This window comes from Phyllobates terribilis, unplaced genomic scaffold (assembly GCF_046119375.1).
Source record: "Phyllobates terribilis strain yellow unplaced genomic scaffold, ASM4611937v1 Scaffold_2__4_contigs__length_985480577, whole genome shotgun sequence".
Classification (NCBI taxonomy): Eukaryota; Metazoa; Chordata; class Amphibia; order Anura; family Dendrobatidae; genus Phyllobates; species Phyllobates terribilis.
Window position 1 is genome coordinate 377,869,819 of NW_027362762.1, and position 18,551 is coordinate 377,888,369.

The 18,551-nt window shown below is 44.9% G+C and overlaps 1 protein-coding gene across 2 annotated transcripts in view; it reads right to left on the reverse strand.

Annotated features, from left to right (window-relative positions):
* LOC141210718 (sodium/hydrogen exchanger 2-like) overlaps positions 1-18,551 on the reverse strand; it is a 176,983-nt gene continuing 158,432 nt past the window's right edge. For both annotated transcript variants that reach the window (XM_073664758.1, XM_073664759.1), the window contains exons 10-12: positions 14,396-14,530; positions 6,291-6,378; positions 1-5,861 (exon numbers count right to left, since the gene is read on the reverse strand). In XM_073664758.1, the coding sequence (XP_073520859.1) occupies positions 5,497-5,861; positions 6,291-6,378; positions 14,396-14,530 (588 nt within the window). In that variant the 3' untranslated portion in view covers positions 1-5,496. The remainder of the gene's footprint in view (positions 5,862-6,290; positions 6,379-14,395; positions 14,531-18,551) is intronic.

Sequence of the window (18,551 nt, forward strand, 5' to 3'; positions counted from 1 at the left end):
TTTGTAATTTTATAATTTTATTTATTTTTTACTTTTTTTGCATTTGAGAAAAAAAAAAAAGGACACTTTACAAAAAGTGTGCTGGGTCCAATGTTCATCCATTTGTGGTCTGTAATTTGTTTCACCATCAATATTACATTCATTTTTCTGTTATGTAAAAAAACATATTTTTCAAGATTCTACCCATTAATCAATAGAAATAGACAGCCCTCTGAAGGCAGTCGTGCACTGTCCATTATTTTTTTTTTTTTACTGACCTGTTGATTTAAGTGGGCAAGTTTAATTTGTGGGAGATAAGACTTGCACTGGAAGTATAGGATACGAGTATGGATAAAATATGATGGGAGTACAAAGGTGAAGAAGAGAATGTTGTTAAAACATGTGCATAATTTTATTAAGGGATTTATTAAATAAAATGGGAAGGGATATAGATAAAAAGAATATGTAGTAAAAACACGTAGAACCACACAGTAGACTGGACGATGGTTGTGGTGACTACAGGGCGGAGGTTGGTGTAGTACACTTCCTGGTAGGGTGGATGTAGTTCCAGGTATTTCCTAGGGGGAGGAGAGTAGAATTAGGGTGCTGTAGAGCAGGTCTCCGAGAGGTTGGTAAAATATAGTTACCTGGTTAAGGAGAAGTAGGAGATGTATGTCCCCTGGGGAAGGAGAAATAAGGGGAGAGCCTATGGAGAAAGGTCGGTAAAAATAGGGAGAAATAAACAATGGCTAAGCCGGTGGGCAGTAAGTGATAGGCTAAGGTTACCTGATAGGTGGAGATCACCTGGTTGGAATGGTAGTGGCAACCATCAGGCGTCTGGTAGGACGAGACCTGGAGTGCACTAGGTGCTCTACAGAATAGGTTAGAGATGGTCTCTAAGTGGTATTAACACTTAGGGGGGTCGGTATTGCAGGTTGATGGTATCAGGTTTACCTGCAACATATTCTTTTTATCTATACCCCTTCCCATTATATTTAATAAATCCCTTAATAAAATTATGCAGCATTCCCTTGTTCACCTTTGTACTCCCATCATATTTTATCCATACTCGTATCCTATACTTCCAGCGCAAGTCTTATCTCCCGAATTTTTTATTTTAACCAGACAACCTGTGGTGGTTGTCCCTCTTGCTGCAGGATTTATTAGGCCGACATACCAGCACCCCCGGTTTTATATATGTTTAAATTGTGACTCTGAACACACACGGACATGTCTTAGATTTTTTTTTTTTTTTTGCTGACACTCGATTAACATGTGAACATGCCCAATAGACTCAAATGGGTGCAAGTTCTATCCTTGAAAAACAAAGGACATCTATGTGAAAATCGGTAATAGATTCTGAACGAGGCCAAATTCAATCAATGTCAGGAATCTTTAGAAAACATTGTACTTTATGCATTCTATTTGTGACAGTCTTAGTAAGTGTAATACAGCATATAGTACTTTCACCACTTTCTCATGTAATCTTACATCTTTCTTGTGCATTGGAAACTTGTAGGAAAATATTGTGACAATTTTACCAGTAAAAGATAATCAAGAAAAAACTTGCTGAACTGATGGCCGAACATCTCGGATGTAAAGACAAATGCATGTAGAGCGCTGTCCTACTGCGTGTGTACATGCATGCGCTTTACTATAGTCCCAAAATGTTCTATTACATGGATCCAACTATAGACGTAAGCCACTTTTTTAGGTTTTTGTCTTGTTTATTATAGAAAATATGCACTGTATTTCAGCAATGGTTGATTAAACTGGAAAATGTTTCCAGAGGTACTATAATAAATAACATTCAAAAATCAAGGTATATATTAAAACATTCTTGAATTATCTTAAAATCTGTTATAACATAAAACAGTACATACTAATAGGTTTACACTACAGTCAATAAGTGCACGAGTCCACAAGACACTGGCTCTGAAGTGTAAAGGTGCATTTACACTGCACGGATACAGTAGATGAGCCTTTTTAGAAATGCTCGCTTCACAATAATCGTTCAGTCTAAACAGTCCGCAGATCACAACGAACCAACTCAATGCTGAAAAATTATCGTTCTTAGCAGTGCATGGCCCTGTGTAAATAGGACCTGTGCAGTCAAGAGCAATATCAGTCTATGCCCACTGAGCAAAGCTATTAAAAGGTTTGTGCTAACACGGCATCATGATGTAGGAGCAGAGACCCTGATTCCAGTGGTGTATCACTTACTGGGCTGCTTGTTGTAGTTTTGATAAACTCACTGTTTTATCTGCTGCAGATATAGCAATTCTATGAATGCTGAACTCTGTATAACCCCGCCCACACCTCTCATTGGCATCGTTCTGTGTATACTGTGCATAGGCTGAAAGCTGCCAATCACTGGTGGGGAGGTTATACAAAGCTCATGAATATGAAGTAGGTTTACTAGTACTGTAGTGATAAAATCACTGTTTTATCAACAGCAGATTATCAAAACTGCAGCAAGCCGCCCAGTAAGTGACACATCACTGGAATGAAGGTGTCTGTCTCTACATTATGCTGCGCTCAGACTGGCAAAAATTTGGTGGCTAGTTGCCAGTCAGTAGTCATTTAACACTGTGCATGCGCAGTGTATATGGTCCTTTTGGGATAAGTGAAAAATACACAGGACATTGGGCAGTTTCCTAATAAACCCTTCATTGTAGGTATCATAATCACAACTGTGGATATGAAATCTTGATGGAGCAGGATTCGGGGATTCCCTTTCTGGCAATTATCAACCTAAGACATGATACTTTTTTAATTGATGAGAAAGATTGCATTGCGGGTGTTGAATTTTAAACACCTTTTCATAATTTCTAATTACCGTATTTTTCGGACTACAAGACACACTTTTTTCCTCCAAAATTTTGGAGGAAAATGGGGGGTGCGTCTTATAGTCCGAATGTTGGGGGGGTGTATATATATATGGGGTGTGTGGGGAGCGGTAGCGGTAGAGGAGCGGGGCACAGGAGGCTGCAGCCGCCCGTGCAGCCTACACTGTCCCTGCTGCTAAAGAAAATGAATATTCACTTCTCCCCACCCCATGGGGCGTGGGGAGCACTGAATATTCATGTTCCTTAATAGCGGCACGCTGCCGGAATAACCTGTGCCCGCTGTTAAAGGGTATGAATATTCATTCAACCTCTCTCCACGCCCATGGGCGTGGGGAGGGGGTGAATATTCATGCCTTTAATGAGCGGGCACACGAGATAGCCAGCAGCAGCAGGAGCCAGGGCGCGGCTCCGCTGTGTGTCGGCTATGAGGGAGAGTGAAGTCACTGCTCCCCGCGCACACAGTCCCGGCGTGGGGAGCAGTGACTTCCGGCAGCTGATCTCTCCTTGTGAGCCGCGCATGGCAGTGACGTCATGCGCGGCTCACATGGAGAGATCAGTGCAGGTAGACAGGACGCAGCACTGGAGGAGAGAAGAAAGGTGAGTAGGAGTGTTTATTTTTTTATGTGCAGCATGATAGGGATGAGGGGGACCATGCATACCAGGATAGGGATTAGGGGTGCCATGCATACCAGGACAGGGATGAGGGGTGCCATGCATACCAGGACAGGGATGAGGGGTGCCATGCATACCAGGATAGGGATTAGGGGTGCCATGCATACCAGGACAGGGATGAGGGGTGCCATGCATACTAGGACAGGGATGAGGGGTGCCATGCATACCAGGACAAGGATGAGGGGTGCCATGCATGCCAGGACAGGGATGAGGGGTGCCATGCATGCCAGGACAGGGATGAGGGGTGCCATGCATACCAGGACAGGGATGAGGGGTGCCATGCATACCAGGATGGGGATTGCTGTGCCATGCATACCAGGACAGGGATGAGGGGTGCCATGCATACCAGGATAGGGATGAGGGTTGCCATGCATACCAGGATAGGGATGAGGGGTGCCATGCATACCAGAATAAGGATGAGGGTTGCCATGCATACCAGAATAGGGATGAGGGGTGCCATGCATACCAGGATAGGGATGAGGGGTGCCATGCATACCAGGATGGAGGGGTTCCATGCATACCAGAATGGAGGGATGCCAGGCATACCAGGATGGGGATGGGGACCACGTATAAAAGGAAGGGGGGGCATATATATCAGGATGGGGGATATTGTCAGAATTGGGGGACATTACCCCTATACCAGTGTCAGCAGAAGACCCCCTGCCCCTTAAAAGTGCATCATGACCACATTTTTTGCTTAAATTTTTATTTTTTTATTTTCCTCCTCTAAAACCTAGGTGCGTCTTATGGTCCGAAAAATATGGTAATTATAATGTATATTGAAAAATATTTAGAAATATTGAGAGTCCTCAGTGGCACTATGAGAGTACTATGATACTATGCCTGATGAAGAGGCCTGAGTAGTCTCGAAAGCCTGCAATTTGTTACCAACTTTTCAGTTTGCCATTAAAAGGTATCAATCACTCTCAAATCTAAATATTTTTCTATCTACTGGCTAACACGGTACAAAAATATATATTTTCAATGTATATTGAGTAATTCTGTAATTGAAACTATACACTTTATTATAGCCCAGTGCTGTTTACGGATAGTTATCAGGACGAGTCATCAGCTTATTGAAAGCTATAACCCTGACTGCTCAGATAATGCCTTTTAAAGGGGTTTTCCCACCATTAAAAGTGTGATATATTGCTGGGATATACTGTCACTTCCTAATCAGTAAGTGGCCCCTTCATGGTAGACCTGCACCTCTCTGCACAGTAGTAAAAAACCAAAGGTAAAAAGTCAGGGGACACACAGAGGCACCAGGATAGCCGGCAGGCCCATAGGTTGGACACAATTATACATAACATTGTAGTATGTCCTAACAATATACATTAACATAGAAGACCCCTTTAATTATATGCTCTCTGCTTCACTGCATTCTGGGAGTGTTACAGTATACTTCCCTTTATAAGTGCAATGTGTAGTGCAAAATCAACACTCTCCAAAATGCAAAAGAAATCTTCAGGTCAGACTCAGTAAAAGATAAGTAATTCAATATATCTTCAAAGTTACTCAACTTTTTATGTACATTAAACTTATATATAAAGTATGAATTACATGTTCAAAGGATTTGTGCTTAAGCCATGTATTGTCTTTGAACAAGTTAGACTAGAAATCCTTTGTGCATCTATGGTCTTTAAAATAAAACAGTATGTGATACAATTCCCACCTTCCAATCGGAAGATTCAAGTCAGGAATACCAGAAAATCAGTGCAATGTGCCTTTTCATCACGAACATATATTTTTCAGCATACCTCCTGGTGTTTTGATCCTTTTCTCTTACATTTATAAAGAGGATTGTACAATCGTGTGTAAACACCTTATCACATATTTATGCATAGAACAATAAGTTAACAGTCCGTAGATAAGACATCCGCAGTAATTAGTAATTTAAACATGATATTTTGCAGCTCCGGTAAATTAAATAGGCCATCTAAAACAAAGGGTTAAACCTTTCAATTTTAGAAATTAAAAACTAAGGCTAGCATCACTATTTTGGTGCTCGAGGTTGAGGTCTATTCTCTCTAGATCTCTGTTTTCGACTGTCATGTTCTGATGTTCGTCTAACTCTTGGTGGAGCTATTGGTGTCAAGTTTTCTTCGTTTGGCCCTCTGTCATCTCTTAAAGTGCCAAACCTTGGTCTAGCTAGGAGTGGTTCCTGAACTCCTCCTTGTATTGGAGAGTCGCTGCCTGTGTTAGAGTTCTCAGCCTTACTACTTAGCTTTTCATCTCTCCATTCAAACTTGCTGTTGTATGGAGTGCGTGGTCTTCTCTCTTTCCGCAAAATCTCAGCCGCTCTGGGGTAGAAATTTAACTCTTGACTGGAGTTACCACCATCTGAGTCTCCATCGCCCACTAAGCAGGTGCAAAAAACAAGAGATTTTCAGATTACAAATTTTCCATAACATACTCTACTTTCTACAAATAATGTCTTTTTGCTGTGCTATATCTGTTTTACCATAGATACAAGATATTTAGTCTTATTCTTACATTGTAAACCATTCACGGAGACAATAGGGGTTTTTTTACTGATGGGGTTTCATGCCCCTTTAGCTGTCGGTAGCTTGTTTGGCTGAAGGTAGGCCATAGTCTTGCATTACAATTGGTCCATCAATACAATTAGCTGCAATACCAGTGACAAGCTACGGACAGTGTGGCTCTGTCTCCCTAGTAGAAATCAGCTACGTATGTCTAGTCAAGTCTAAACCCTTTGCCTTTTCGGTAGAGGAGCACCTATGAATATTTGACCTTAGTTAAGGGAAATCTACATGCTTTGCTTCTTACCTCTAAAGGTAGCTGCATTCTTTTTTGGTCCTCCAGACAGCTTTGTGTGCCCAGGAAGAGACAAATAACGAGTGTTATGTGTAGTGGCCTGTGTAAAAGAAATGCACAATATAATTCACCGAGTCGTGCAGCTGCCAGAAATGTTCCTTTTTACAAATGTTACTCACTTCTCACATGCCATTTCTATCTAAAATACATTGAACCGTCTCCAAAACACCACTCATTTGAGAAGTTTCACCCCGTATTTTGCATACTGGCCATATTCTTTGAGAAGCCCACTCTTTTAGAAGACCACTTTTAAATATCATTTTAGGTGGTAGTCTTAAAGAATTTTAATATTTGTAGATAACGATCAGGCATAAAATATTTGAATGGAACTTTTTTTTTTCTTCTATCAACTATACCTAAATTGAAAGTCTATCCCACAGAAATTAAAGGATCAGTGCTACTAGCACACCCTTGTAATCCTGTACTGGAGGAGGTAGGAGCTTCTGGAGATTCATCCTTGAGAACTCTCCTTAAAATATAATTGCAACTATTTTAAGTTTAATTTTCCTGTAGCAGGAAATGAGTGTTAATCTACAGTGTGCCCAACCCACAGTTAATAAGAGAGGTAGTGGTCCATCCTGATTCTCCAATCATTAGTAGTCTTTGTAACTACCCAGCCCCAAGAGGTAACACGATCCTAATATGCCCTTTGACAAAAGAAGTCTTTAAGAAGCTAACAATTTCCTAATTCCTTTTTCTATTGATATTTTCAGATTCTCTCTTTGTATCCTGGAACATATATCAGGCATCACTGAAATTCTCATACAGTACATCGGAGGAATATCTAGCCTACTGTAGCCATATAAAGTAAAAGCTCTATTCCTTGTTAACAAGTAGGGATGAGCGTACCCGAAATGTAAAGTTGGAGGGTCGTACTGTACACCTAGTATCGTTACCGAGCCCTGAACACTGACTTTACCGGAAGTCCGGTTTACTGTTCGGGTTCAGATGCCTAATAAAGTCTGTTGAAAGGCTGCAGCACAGCCAATCAACGCGCTTTTAGGCTGTGGGCACTTCTGAAGCCATTACAGCAATACCAAGTATTGGCATGGCTGTGATTGGCCGGCGCATCACGTGACCTGACCTGTATAAATGCCGGATCACGTGTGCTGCTGCCATTCTGTTCTGCTTAGCATAGGGATAGGACACAGCTGGAGTGAAGGAGAGTGTTAGGGTCTGTGTGTGCGCACCCTGCAAAAAAGCCTGTGTATGTTTTGCAACCCTGCCTGTGGGAGTACCATACCAAAAATCCCATAAAAAAAATTATACTTTGCCACTGTGTCTGTACGAATTGTAGCTGGGCCTAAAAAATAATTATACTCTGCAGCCGTCTCTGTGCGAGTTGTGTGCATAAAAATAATTAAACTCTGCCGCTGTGTCTGTACGAGTAGGGGACCTAAAAAATTATTATACTCTGCGATGTATCTGTACGAGTAGTGTGCATACAAAATAATTATACTCTGCAACCTCCTGTGTGTGAGTAGTGTGCATAAAAAATTATTATACTCTGCCACTGTGTCTGTACAAGTAGTATGTCTAAAAAATAATTATACTCTCCAGCCATGTGTGTGCGCGAGTAGTGTGTCTAAAAACCACTTCAAAACATGAGTAGACCATCAATGAGGTGATGAAGATGTGGCCGTGGTGGTGCTGGTGTAGCTGGTGGCGGTGGACCTGCTGCAGGGAGAGGACACTGTTGTTTTGCTCGTGCTGTGTGCTTAAATACAACACTTTCCACTGGTGCACGTAGTCGACAGGATGTTATGCATAATTTTGAAGGGCCGAATACCGCTACATGAATTGAGGCCAGAACATATTGAGATTGGATGGCTGAGGGTGCCTCCAGCTCCTTTGCATTATCTTCCACCCTGTCCCCTTCAGAAAGCGCAGAGTTGGCACCGGAGGACCATGGTCATCCAGCTTCTACCTCACCCCCTTGCAAATCAGCCAAGCAGTCTGAGCCCCAAGTCATGCAGCAGTCACTTCTGCTTTTTGATTACTCCGCTGCCTGTGGTTCCTTGGGCTATCCACTTGGCCCTGAACCAGAAGTGAAAGATATTGAGTGCACTGATGCACAACCACTTGTTCATTTGGAGGATGAGTACATGGGAGGATTAGTGCACACGGTCAACGGAACACGAGAGCACATCTCTGATGATGACGAAATACAGGTGCCAAATGCTGCGTCTTTCTGCAGTGTGCAGATCGGCAAGGAGGGCAGGGGTGAGGACTGGGTGGAAGATGAAGTGAGAGATGATGAGATCTTAGACCCCACATGGAACAAAGGCTATCTTAGTGACGTGTGCAGTTCGGAGGAAAAGGAAGTGGCCACGCTGCCCCAGCAGCACAGCAAAAGAGGGAGCCGGGTGCAAAAGCACAGTGGGCGGCCCCTTGCAAGTACATCGGCTGCTAGTGCCTACTGCACTGACGAAATGAGAACAACAAGCTCAAAGGAGCTCCCTGGTGTGGCATTTCTGCAGCCAATGTGCTGATGACAAGACACGTGTGGTTTGCACGCTGTGCTGTCAGAGCCTGAAGTGAGGCATAAATGTTCTGAACCTGAGCACCAACTGCATGACGAGGAGTCTGAATTCCAAGCACGAGGTGCAGTGGAGTACACACCTTAAAAAGCATGACAGATCTGAGCCTTCTCTTGCTCCCTCTTCTGCTTTGGTCTCAGCCGCTTCCTCTCTTTGAGGAGAGGCAGGTGGCCCTGTTGACCGTGACCGGGAGGATGTGACAGCACCAGCAGTAGTGTGACTGAGCATCTTCACACCGTCCCATGGAAGTGTTCAGCTCTTCATCCCCCAAACCCTCCAGAGAAAGAGGAAATACCCCCCTACCCACCCACGAGCCATGTTCCTGAATAACAGCATTTCCAAATTAGTGGCCTTTGAACTGCCATTCCGGCCCGTTGAGATGGACAGTTTTAAAAAACTGATGGCAGGGGCCGCAGTATGTTGTTCCTAGCTGCCACTACTTTTCCACGTGGGCCATTCCTTCTCTGCACACACGTTACTGACCAAATCAGGTGTGCACTGCGCAACTCCATCAGTGGCAAAGTCCACATAACGACTGACACGTGAACCAGTAAGGACGGCCAGGGACGTTACATCTTCATAAATAACTGCTCAATGGGTAAATGTAGTGGTGGCTGTGCCTGAGGCGGAAGGTGTTCTAGTGCATGTTCTGCCACCTACCACTGCCGAGGATTGTTGGACGTTCCTCTTTCCAGGTTGCTCCTTCCTCCTACTCTGCTTCCTCCACCGCCTCCTCATCCGATCATAGTAAGACCGGTACCACCAACTTCAGAACAGTCAGGGGGAAACGACAGCAGGCTGTTCTGAAACTCATCTCTTTGGGGGACAAATCCCACACCGCACAGGAGCTGCGGACAGGGATCAAACAGCAGACAGATGAGTGGTTGGTGCCAGTGCAGAGAACCTCAAGCCCGGCCTGGTGGTGTGCGATAATGGGCGAAATCTCGTAGCAGCTCTGGGCCTAGCTGGTTTGACGCACATCCCTTTCCTGACGTATGTGCTGAATTTGATGGTGCAGAGTTTCCTTAAAAATTATCCACATATATCAAAGCTGCTGCTGAAAGTGCGGGCAGTGTGTACTTGCTTTCGGCGTTCTCACCCTGCTGTTCGCCTGTCTGCACTGCAGCATCACTTCTGCCTTCCCACACACAGGCTGGTATGTGATGCACAAGCAAGGCGGACCTCCATCTTGCATACAGTGCCTACAAGTAGTATTCAACCCCCTGCAGATTTAGCTGGTTTGATAAGATGTAAATAAGTTAGAGCCTTCAAACTGCAAACGAGAGTAGGTTTTATGAACAGAAGCATAAATCTTACAAACCAAAAAGTTATGTTGCTCAGTTGAATTTTATTAAATTTTAAACATAAAAGTGTGGGTCAATTATTATTCAACCCCTATGTTTAATATTTTGTGGAATAACCCTTGTTTGCAATTACAGCTAATAATCGTCTTTTATAAGACCTGATCAGGCCGGCACAGGTCTGTGGAGTTATCTTGGCCCACTCCTCCATGCAGATCTTCTCCAAGTTATCTAGGTTCTTTGGGTGTCTCATGTGGACTTTATTCTTGAGCTCCTTCCACAAGTTTTCAATTGGGTTAAGGTCAGGAGACTGACTAGGCCACTCCAACACCTTGACTTTTTCCCTATTGAACCAGGCCTTGGTTTTCTTGGCTGTGTGCTTTGGGTCGTTGTCTTGTTGGAAGATGAAATTACGACCCATCTTAAGATCCTTGATGGAGGAGCGGAGGTTCTTGGCCAAAATCTCCAGGTAGGCCGTGCTATCCATCTTCCCATGGATGCGGACCAGATGGCCAGGCCCCTTGGCAGAGAAACAGCCCCACAGCATGATGCTGCCACAGCCATGCTTGACTGTAGGGATGGTATTCTTGGGGTCGTATGCAGTGCCATCCAGTCTCCAAACGTCACGTGTGTGGTTGGCACCAAAGATCTCGATCTTGGTCTCATCAGACCATAGAACCTTGAACCAGTCTGTCTCAGAGTCCTCCAAGTGATCATGAGCAAACTGTAGACGAGCCTTGACATGACGCTTTGAAAGTAAAGGTACCTTACGGGCTCGTCTGGAACGGAGACCATTGCGGTGGAGTACGTTACTTATGGTATTGACTGAAACCAATGTCCCCACTGCCATGAGATCTTCCCGGAGCTCCTTCCTTGTTGTCCTTGGGTTAGCCTTGACTCTTCGGACAAGCCTGGCCTCGGCACGGGAGGACACTTTCAAAGGCTGTCCTGGCCGTGGAAGGCTAACAGTAGTTCCATAAGCCTTCCACTTACGGATGATGCTCCCAACAGTGGAGACAGGTAGGCCCAACTCCTTGGAAAGGGTTTTGTACCCCTTGCCAGCCTTGTGACCCTCCACGATCTTGTCTCTGATGGCCTTGGAATGCTCCTTTGTCTTTCCCATGTTGACCATGTCTGAGTGCTGTTCAAAAGTTTGGGGAGGGTCTTAAATAGTCAGAAAAGGCTGGCAAAAGAGATCTTTAATCCACACATGTGAAGCTCATTATTCTTGGTGCCTGAACTACTTCTTAATACTTTAGGGGGACCAAACAAAATTCTTGTGGTTTGAGGGGTTGAATAATAAATGACACTCTGAATTAACTTTTTACGTTTTAAAAAAAAAAAAAAAATTTGCTGCAGTGCATTTCCCACTTCCAGGCTGATCTACAGTACTAATGTCACAATGCCAAGTTAATTCTGCATGTGTCAACCAGCTAAATCTGCAGGGGGTTGAATACTACTTGTAGGCACTGTATGCTTGAGAGGCAGCAGGCAATAGTGGAGCTTCAGCTGCAGCATGCACAGCTAGGTTGCTCTGCTAAACAACACTACTTCACCACCATGTGTGCTGCTTCGAATACTCCAGCAACATGGCCAGCGGTGATGACACCATCATGAGTCTTACTATACCACTTCTATGCCTGCTGGAAAAAACACTTCGGTTCTGCATGAATGGTGGTAGAAGAGGAGCAGGAGGAATAAGGACTATTCACACTGTTATCAGGCCAGTCGTCCACACATTGCTTGGAAGGTGGGTTCCTGTACAAACAGCGACCAGGTACACAATGGTCCAGCTAGAAGACAGTTTTGGAGGAGGAGGAACCATATTCACAGCAGGATGGTGCTCAAATCAGCTCACGGGCATCACTGGAGCGTGGCTGTGGGGATACAGAGGCCCTAGACCATTCACCTCCCACCGAGGACAGCTTGTTGTTGCCTCTGGGCAGCCTGGCACACATGAGCCAATACATGCTACTGTGCCTGCGCAATAATCGCAGAGTTGCCTGAATTGTTACCACTGCTGATTACTGGGTGGCCACCCTGCTGGATCCCTGCTACAAGGACAATGTACCATCATTACTTCCGTCACTGGAGCAGGATCGCAAAATGTGTGAATACAAGCGCATGCTGGTAGAGGCACTGCTGATGGCAGGGGCTCACTGGAAGAACAAGACATATGAGGAGGTAGTTGCCAACGCAACTGGGGCACCATCACCTCGGAAGGCAGGGTTAGCATGGCTGAAATGTGGCAAAACGTTCTCAGCAGGCCACAACATCCAGCACCACTATCTGATATGGTCCATATTAGCAGGAGGCAGCGTTGCAACAACATGGTGGAAGAGTACATGTCCACACGTCTCCATGTACTAATTGAAGGATCTGCCCCATTTAACTTCTGGGTGTTCAAATTGGACACATGGCCTGAGCTTGCCTTTTATGCCTTGGAGGTGCTCACCTGCCCTGTGGTAAGTGTACTGTCGGAATGCGTGTTTAGCACAGCAGGGGGTGTGATCACCGACAGTCGCATCCGCCTGTCGACAGCTAACGTGGGGAAGCTAACATTTATTAAAATGAACCAGGCGTGGATCCCACAAGACTTGTCCATACCTTTGGCTGACTAGACAACTATACCAGTCGCACCAAGCCATTGTTCAACTCTGTTTGCCGTCATGACGTAGTCCACGATTCCGTCACGATTGTCCCTCGGCGATCCGGGTCACTTCTTCAGCAGTGACATCAGCAATCACTGATGTCACTGCTCTGGAAGACAGCAATGTATATTGACAGGAGTATAAAATCACTCCTGTTAGTGTACATGCTGCTGCAGGAGTGAGGCCACTGGGGTTCATCAGCTGAAGATCAGCTGATCAGCCCCGATGACCTCATCACCAGTACTGGTGGGAACATTCTTCAGAATGTTCCCACGCAGCACCGGGGTGCCGTAAAGTGAGCTCATGTGACCATCACGGGACCGCAGGTCCTTGCAGCGCAGTACACTGCTGGGAGCGAGCGCACTCTCGGCAGTGTACCGCCAACCGCCGGGAGGATGTCATCGCTGGGGAACATCGCTGGATAGGTGAGAATAATGTTTTTTATTTAATTTTTTGCTTTTTTTTGCTTTTTTTACACCGCATGGTACCCTGCTTGGCTGAGGAGACTACTGCTCCTCTCAGCCGTGCCACTCTTGCTGTTATCAGCGCGAGCGGTGGTCGCATGAGGGGAGTAGTACTCCTCTGCCGACCCGGGTACCACCCGCAGTGTTTCCGCAGCATTTCACTGCCTTTTGGCTTTAATTGAAATGCAACAAATCTGCAGGTATAAATATTATACCTGCGGATTAACTGCGGTTCAATTAGTCAATGGGCGGGAAACGCTGCGCACAATTGACATGCTGCATTTTTTTCCGCAATGGTAATCCTGAGCGGAAACCTCCGCATCATGTGTACAGCACATCAGGATTACCAATTGCAATAGTTGGCAGTCCCATTACCAAGCGTTTTCGCGGCAAAAAAATGCTGCGAAAATGCATCAAAAACGCTACGTGTGCACTTAACCTAAGTCAGTTCCATAAAAAAAAAGAGAAGAAAACAAAAACACAATAACAGTGTTGGATTACGCCTCCCTTGCCTCTTACACCTAGACCGCCACGTCCACCTCCTCCTCCACTTGGACCTTCGCCTCCTGGTTCTTCATTGTTATTTTTTGTTTGGTTAATTCTATGTATGTTCTTTTAAGTCAGTTCCATAAAAAAAAAACATGAAAAAAATTATGAAAAAAAAAAAATCCCCACAAAAACAATATTGGATTATTCCTCCCTTGCTTCTTCCACCTACACCGCCACCTCCTCCTTCTCCTCAACCTCCTCCTCCACTTGGACCTCTGCCTCCTAGTTCAAGATTATAATTTATTTTTTTTATTCTATGTTATTTTAAGCCACTTGCCTGTCCACATTTGTTTGTCAGGTAACTGCCCTGCTCTTGCCCCTATTTAGCTTCCTAGTGCAGTCCCCTAGCCCTAACTATGACCATTTTACAACCATTTTACAGCACCGAAGTTCAGGTCACCATTGACTTCTATTGGGTTTGAGGTCAAGTTTGGATGCCGATCCAAACTTTGAACTACAGTTTGGCAGAATCCGACCAACCCGAACATCCACGTGTCCGCTCATTCCTATAATAATAAGCACTACATAATGCAAAAATCAAAGTACATGTACCGGTCTGTTCCTTGTGATAAGGCTGTTATGCTTCTTTATGCTTTCTCTCATACTGTGCCTCCGACGAATCAGTATTTCTTTGGCTTGTTTTTCATTGGTCCCACTTGCAAGATTGTGTCTGTTATAGGAAAGTGTCTGCAACAATCGAAATATAATTAGACTGTGTTAAAACGTCACTGCACACATTAGTCACTATTACTCTATGTGCCTGTAACAAAACTAATCAATGCTTTATCTACATCATATACATTTACTTTGCTTAATGTACAGTTTCCACTGTTGAATAATTAGTGAGTGTTAGATCCAAAGGTTGTGTACAATTTTCTTGTAAAGCCCTGCTTATATTAGTGATATGACTTCCTTTCCTAGGGGAGCCATAACTGATAAGACAGATTTTACAAAGGTACCTAATGAATCCTGATTCAACCACTATTGGCATATAATGGAGTTTTTCAGGTTTCTGCCATGGTTCTGGGATTTTTAAGGCTTGATCAATGCTTCAGATTGTACTATTCATGCCATGAAAAATACCAGAACCACTGATGGAAGCCTAAAAACACAAGTGTCAACAGAATCTTATTAGATTCTGGAAGTTATTGTATTTCTTGAAGAATATTAAAAGTGTTTCAAAAGTGGAAAAAGAGTAGGAAATGTTATACAATAAAGACATAGTCACTACTTATCTCTTGAATCCCACTCAGCTCCAGCTTAGTGACTCAGGAGTAGAGATGAGCGGTGTTCGACTAGAACTGTTCGCCAATCTCAAATTCGAGCTGTTTTGGGCGGTGTTCGAGTTGTTCGACGAACCCGAACGATTTGCAAAAAATTCGGCTGTTCGAGGTTATGTTCGATAACTGTTCGTGCACCAAAAGCGTGTCCTGCATGTCTGGCGCTATTTAGAGCACCAATCATGCAGGGATTGTCTGCCACTCACTGTAATGCCACAGGCATGGTGGTTGTGGCATTACAGTGATTGCCCAAATCGATGGGAACAGTGCTCACAGTGAAACATGAAAAGCCGGCAATTCAGCAGCGGCATACACCGGTACCCGACAATTTAGAACAGAAAGAATAGAGAATCACACATAGATTAGATAGATAGAAACATGTCAGTCACATATATATGAAGTACAGGGACAGTGTTGCTTACTGTACTTGTCATTTAGTGTAAAGGATTTATTTAAAAAAATAATAGTGTTTTCATGCACCATCTCTTTAAAAAAGCCGGCCGGCAATTCAGCATCGGTACCCGACAATTTATAACAGACAGAATAGAGCTTCACACATAGATTAGATAGATAGAAACATGTCAGTCACATATATAATAAGTACAGTGACAGTGTTGGTTACTGTACTTGTCATTTAGTATTAAAATAAAGGATTTAATATTAAAAAAAATTGGCGTGGGGTTCCCCGTAATTTTAGTCTCTAGCGGAGGTTAAGCAGACAGCTGGGGCAGATGTTTGAAGCCTGGGAAGGGGGTAATACCCACGGAGCTTCCCAGACTACTAATATCAGCCCCCAGCTGAATACCTAGCCTTTACTAGCTATTAAAATGGGGGACCCCCCAAAAAAATGACGTGGGGTCCCCCCTAATTTAATAGCTAGCAAAGGCTAGGCAGACAGCTGGGGGCTGATATTAATAGCCCAGGAAGGGAACCATGAATATTGGCCCCCTCCCAGGCTAGAAACACCAGCCGTCAGCCGCCCCAGAAATGGCGCATCCATAGGATGCGCCAATTCTGGCACTTAGCCTCGCTCTTCCACGCTGCCCTGGTGCGGTGGCAGGGGGTAATAGGGTTGGGGTTGATGTCAGCTTATAATGCCAGCTGACATCAAGCCCAGGTTAGTAATGGAGAGGCGTCTATAAGACACCCCCATTACTAACCCCATAGTCAAAGTTAAAAGAAAACACAAACACCCAGAATAAAGTCCTTTAATTGAAATAAAGACACATTCCTTTATTGTTCTAAATTAAACCATACTTACCGTCACGCCCATTCCAGCTGAAGCCAACGATCTCCTGCAATAAAAGAAAAATAATAAAGCAACCTCATCCTTACCTTTCCATGGTTCCCACGACAGCTTCAGCTCTGCTACATCGAGATGACAGGCTGGACCGCAGCAGAACGCTGCCATCCATCCTGTCATCCCGCAGACACTGAGAAGTGCAGGCATGCTTGCGCTCTGCAGTGTCTGGCTGTGACGGCATAAAGATGAGACGAGTTCATGTCCAATGAACTCGGCGCACCTCATGCACGTCACTGACAGCGTGGGAGAATTCTCCTGCACTCAGCACTTCAGCGTGAGAATTCTCCCACGCTGTCAGTGACGTGCATGAGGTCAGCTGAGTTCATTGGACATGAATGAGCTCACCTCATGCACGTCACTGACAGCGTGGGAGAATTCTCACGCTGTAGCGCTGAGTGCAGGAGAATTTTCCCACGCTGTCAGTGACGTGCATGAGGTGAGCTGAGATCATTGGACATGAATGAGCTCACCTCATGCACGTCACTGACAGCGTGGGAAAATTCTCCTGCACTCAGCGCTTCAGCGTGAGAATTTTCCCACGCTGTCAGTGACGTGCATGAGGTGAGCTCATTCATGTCCAATGAACTCAGCTGACCTCATGTACGTCACTGACAGCGTGGGAGAATTTTCACGCTGAAGTGCTGAGTGCAGGAGAATTCTCCCACGCTGTCAGTGACGTGCATGAGATGCGCCGAGTTCATTGGACATGAGCTTGTCTCATCTTTATGCCGTCACAGCGAGACACTGAGGAGCGCAAGCATGCCTGCGCTTCTGAGTGTCCGCGGGATGACAGGCTGGATGGCAGCGTTCTGCTGCGGTCCAGCCTGTCATCTCGATGTAGCAGAGCTGAAGCTGTCGTGGGAACCATGGAAAGGTAAGGATGAGGTTGCTTTATTATTTTACTTTTATTGCAGAAGACATTGGCTTCAGCTGGAATGGGCGTGACGGTAAGTATGGTTTAATTTAGAACAATAAAGAATTGTGTGTTTATTTCAATTAAAGGACTTTATTCTGGGTGTTGTGTTTTTTTAAATACTTTACTAGAAATTCATGGTGGTCATGTCTAATATTGGCGTGACCCCATGAATTTCGGGCTTAGGGCCAGCTGATAATGCCAAGCTGGCCTTAACCCCTTTATTACCCAGTGAGCCACCGCACCAGGGCCCTGGATGAGTTCGGTACAGCGCCAGAAGATGGCGCTTCTATGAACGCGCCATTTTCCGGGGCGGCTGCGGACTGCAATATGCAGCGAGTGGGGTCCAGAAAGCTTGGGCCTCCCTGCGCTGCAGATTCCAGCCCCCAGCTGCCTAGTTGTACCTGGCTGGGCACAAAAATAGGGCGAAGCCCCACGCATTTTTTTTTTAAATTATTTCATGAAATTCATGGAATAATTAAGAAAAAAGGGCTTCCCTATATTGTTGTGTCCAACCAGGTACAAATAGGCAGCTGGTGGTTGGGGGCAGCCCGTCCCTGCCTGCTGTACCTGGCTGGACACAAATATAGTGCGAAGCCCCACGTCAATTTTTTTTTAATTATTTCATGAAATAATTTTTTTAAAAAAGGGCTTCCCTATATTGTTGTGTCTGGCCAGGTACAAATAGGCAGCTGGTGGTTGGGGGCAGCCCGTTCCTGCCTGCTGTACCTGACTGGACACAAATATAGGGCGAAGCCCCACGTAAATTTTTTTTAAATTATTTCAGGAAATTCATGAAATAATGAAAAAAAAATTGATGCGGGGCTTCGCCCTATATTTGTGTCCAGTCAGGTACAGCAGGCAGGAACGGGCTGCTCCCAACCACCAGCTGCCTATTTGTACCTAGCCGGACACAACAATATAGGGAAGCCCTTTTTTTCTTAATTATTCCATGAATTTCATGAATTTAAAAAAAAAATACGTGGAGCTTCGCCCTATTTTTGTGTCCAGCCAGGTACAACTAGGCAGCTGGGGGCTGGAATCTGCAGCGCAGGGAGGCCCAAGCTTTCTGGGCCCCACCCGCTGCAAATTGCAGTCCGCAGCCGCCCCGGAAAATGGCGCGTTCATAGAAGCGCCATCTTCTGGCGCTGTACCCAACTCATCCAGGGCCCTGGTGCGGTGGCTCACTGGGTAATAAAGGGGTTAAGGCCA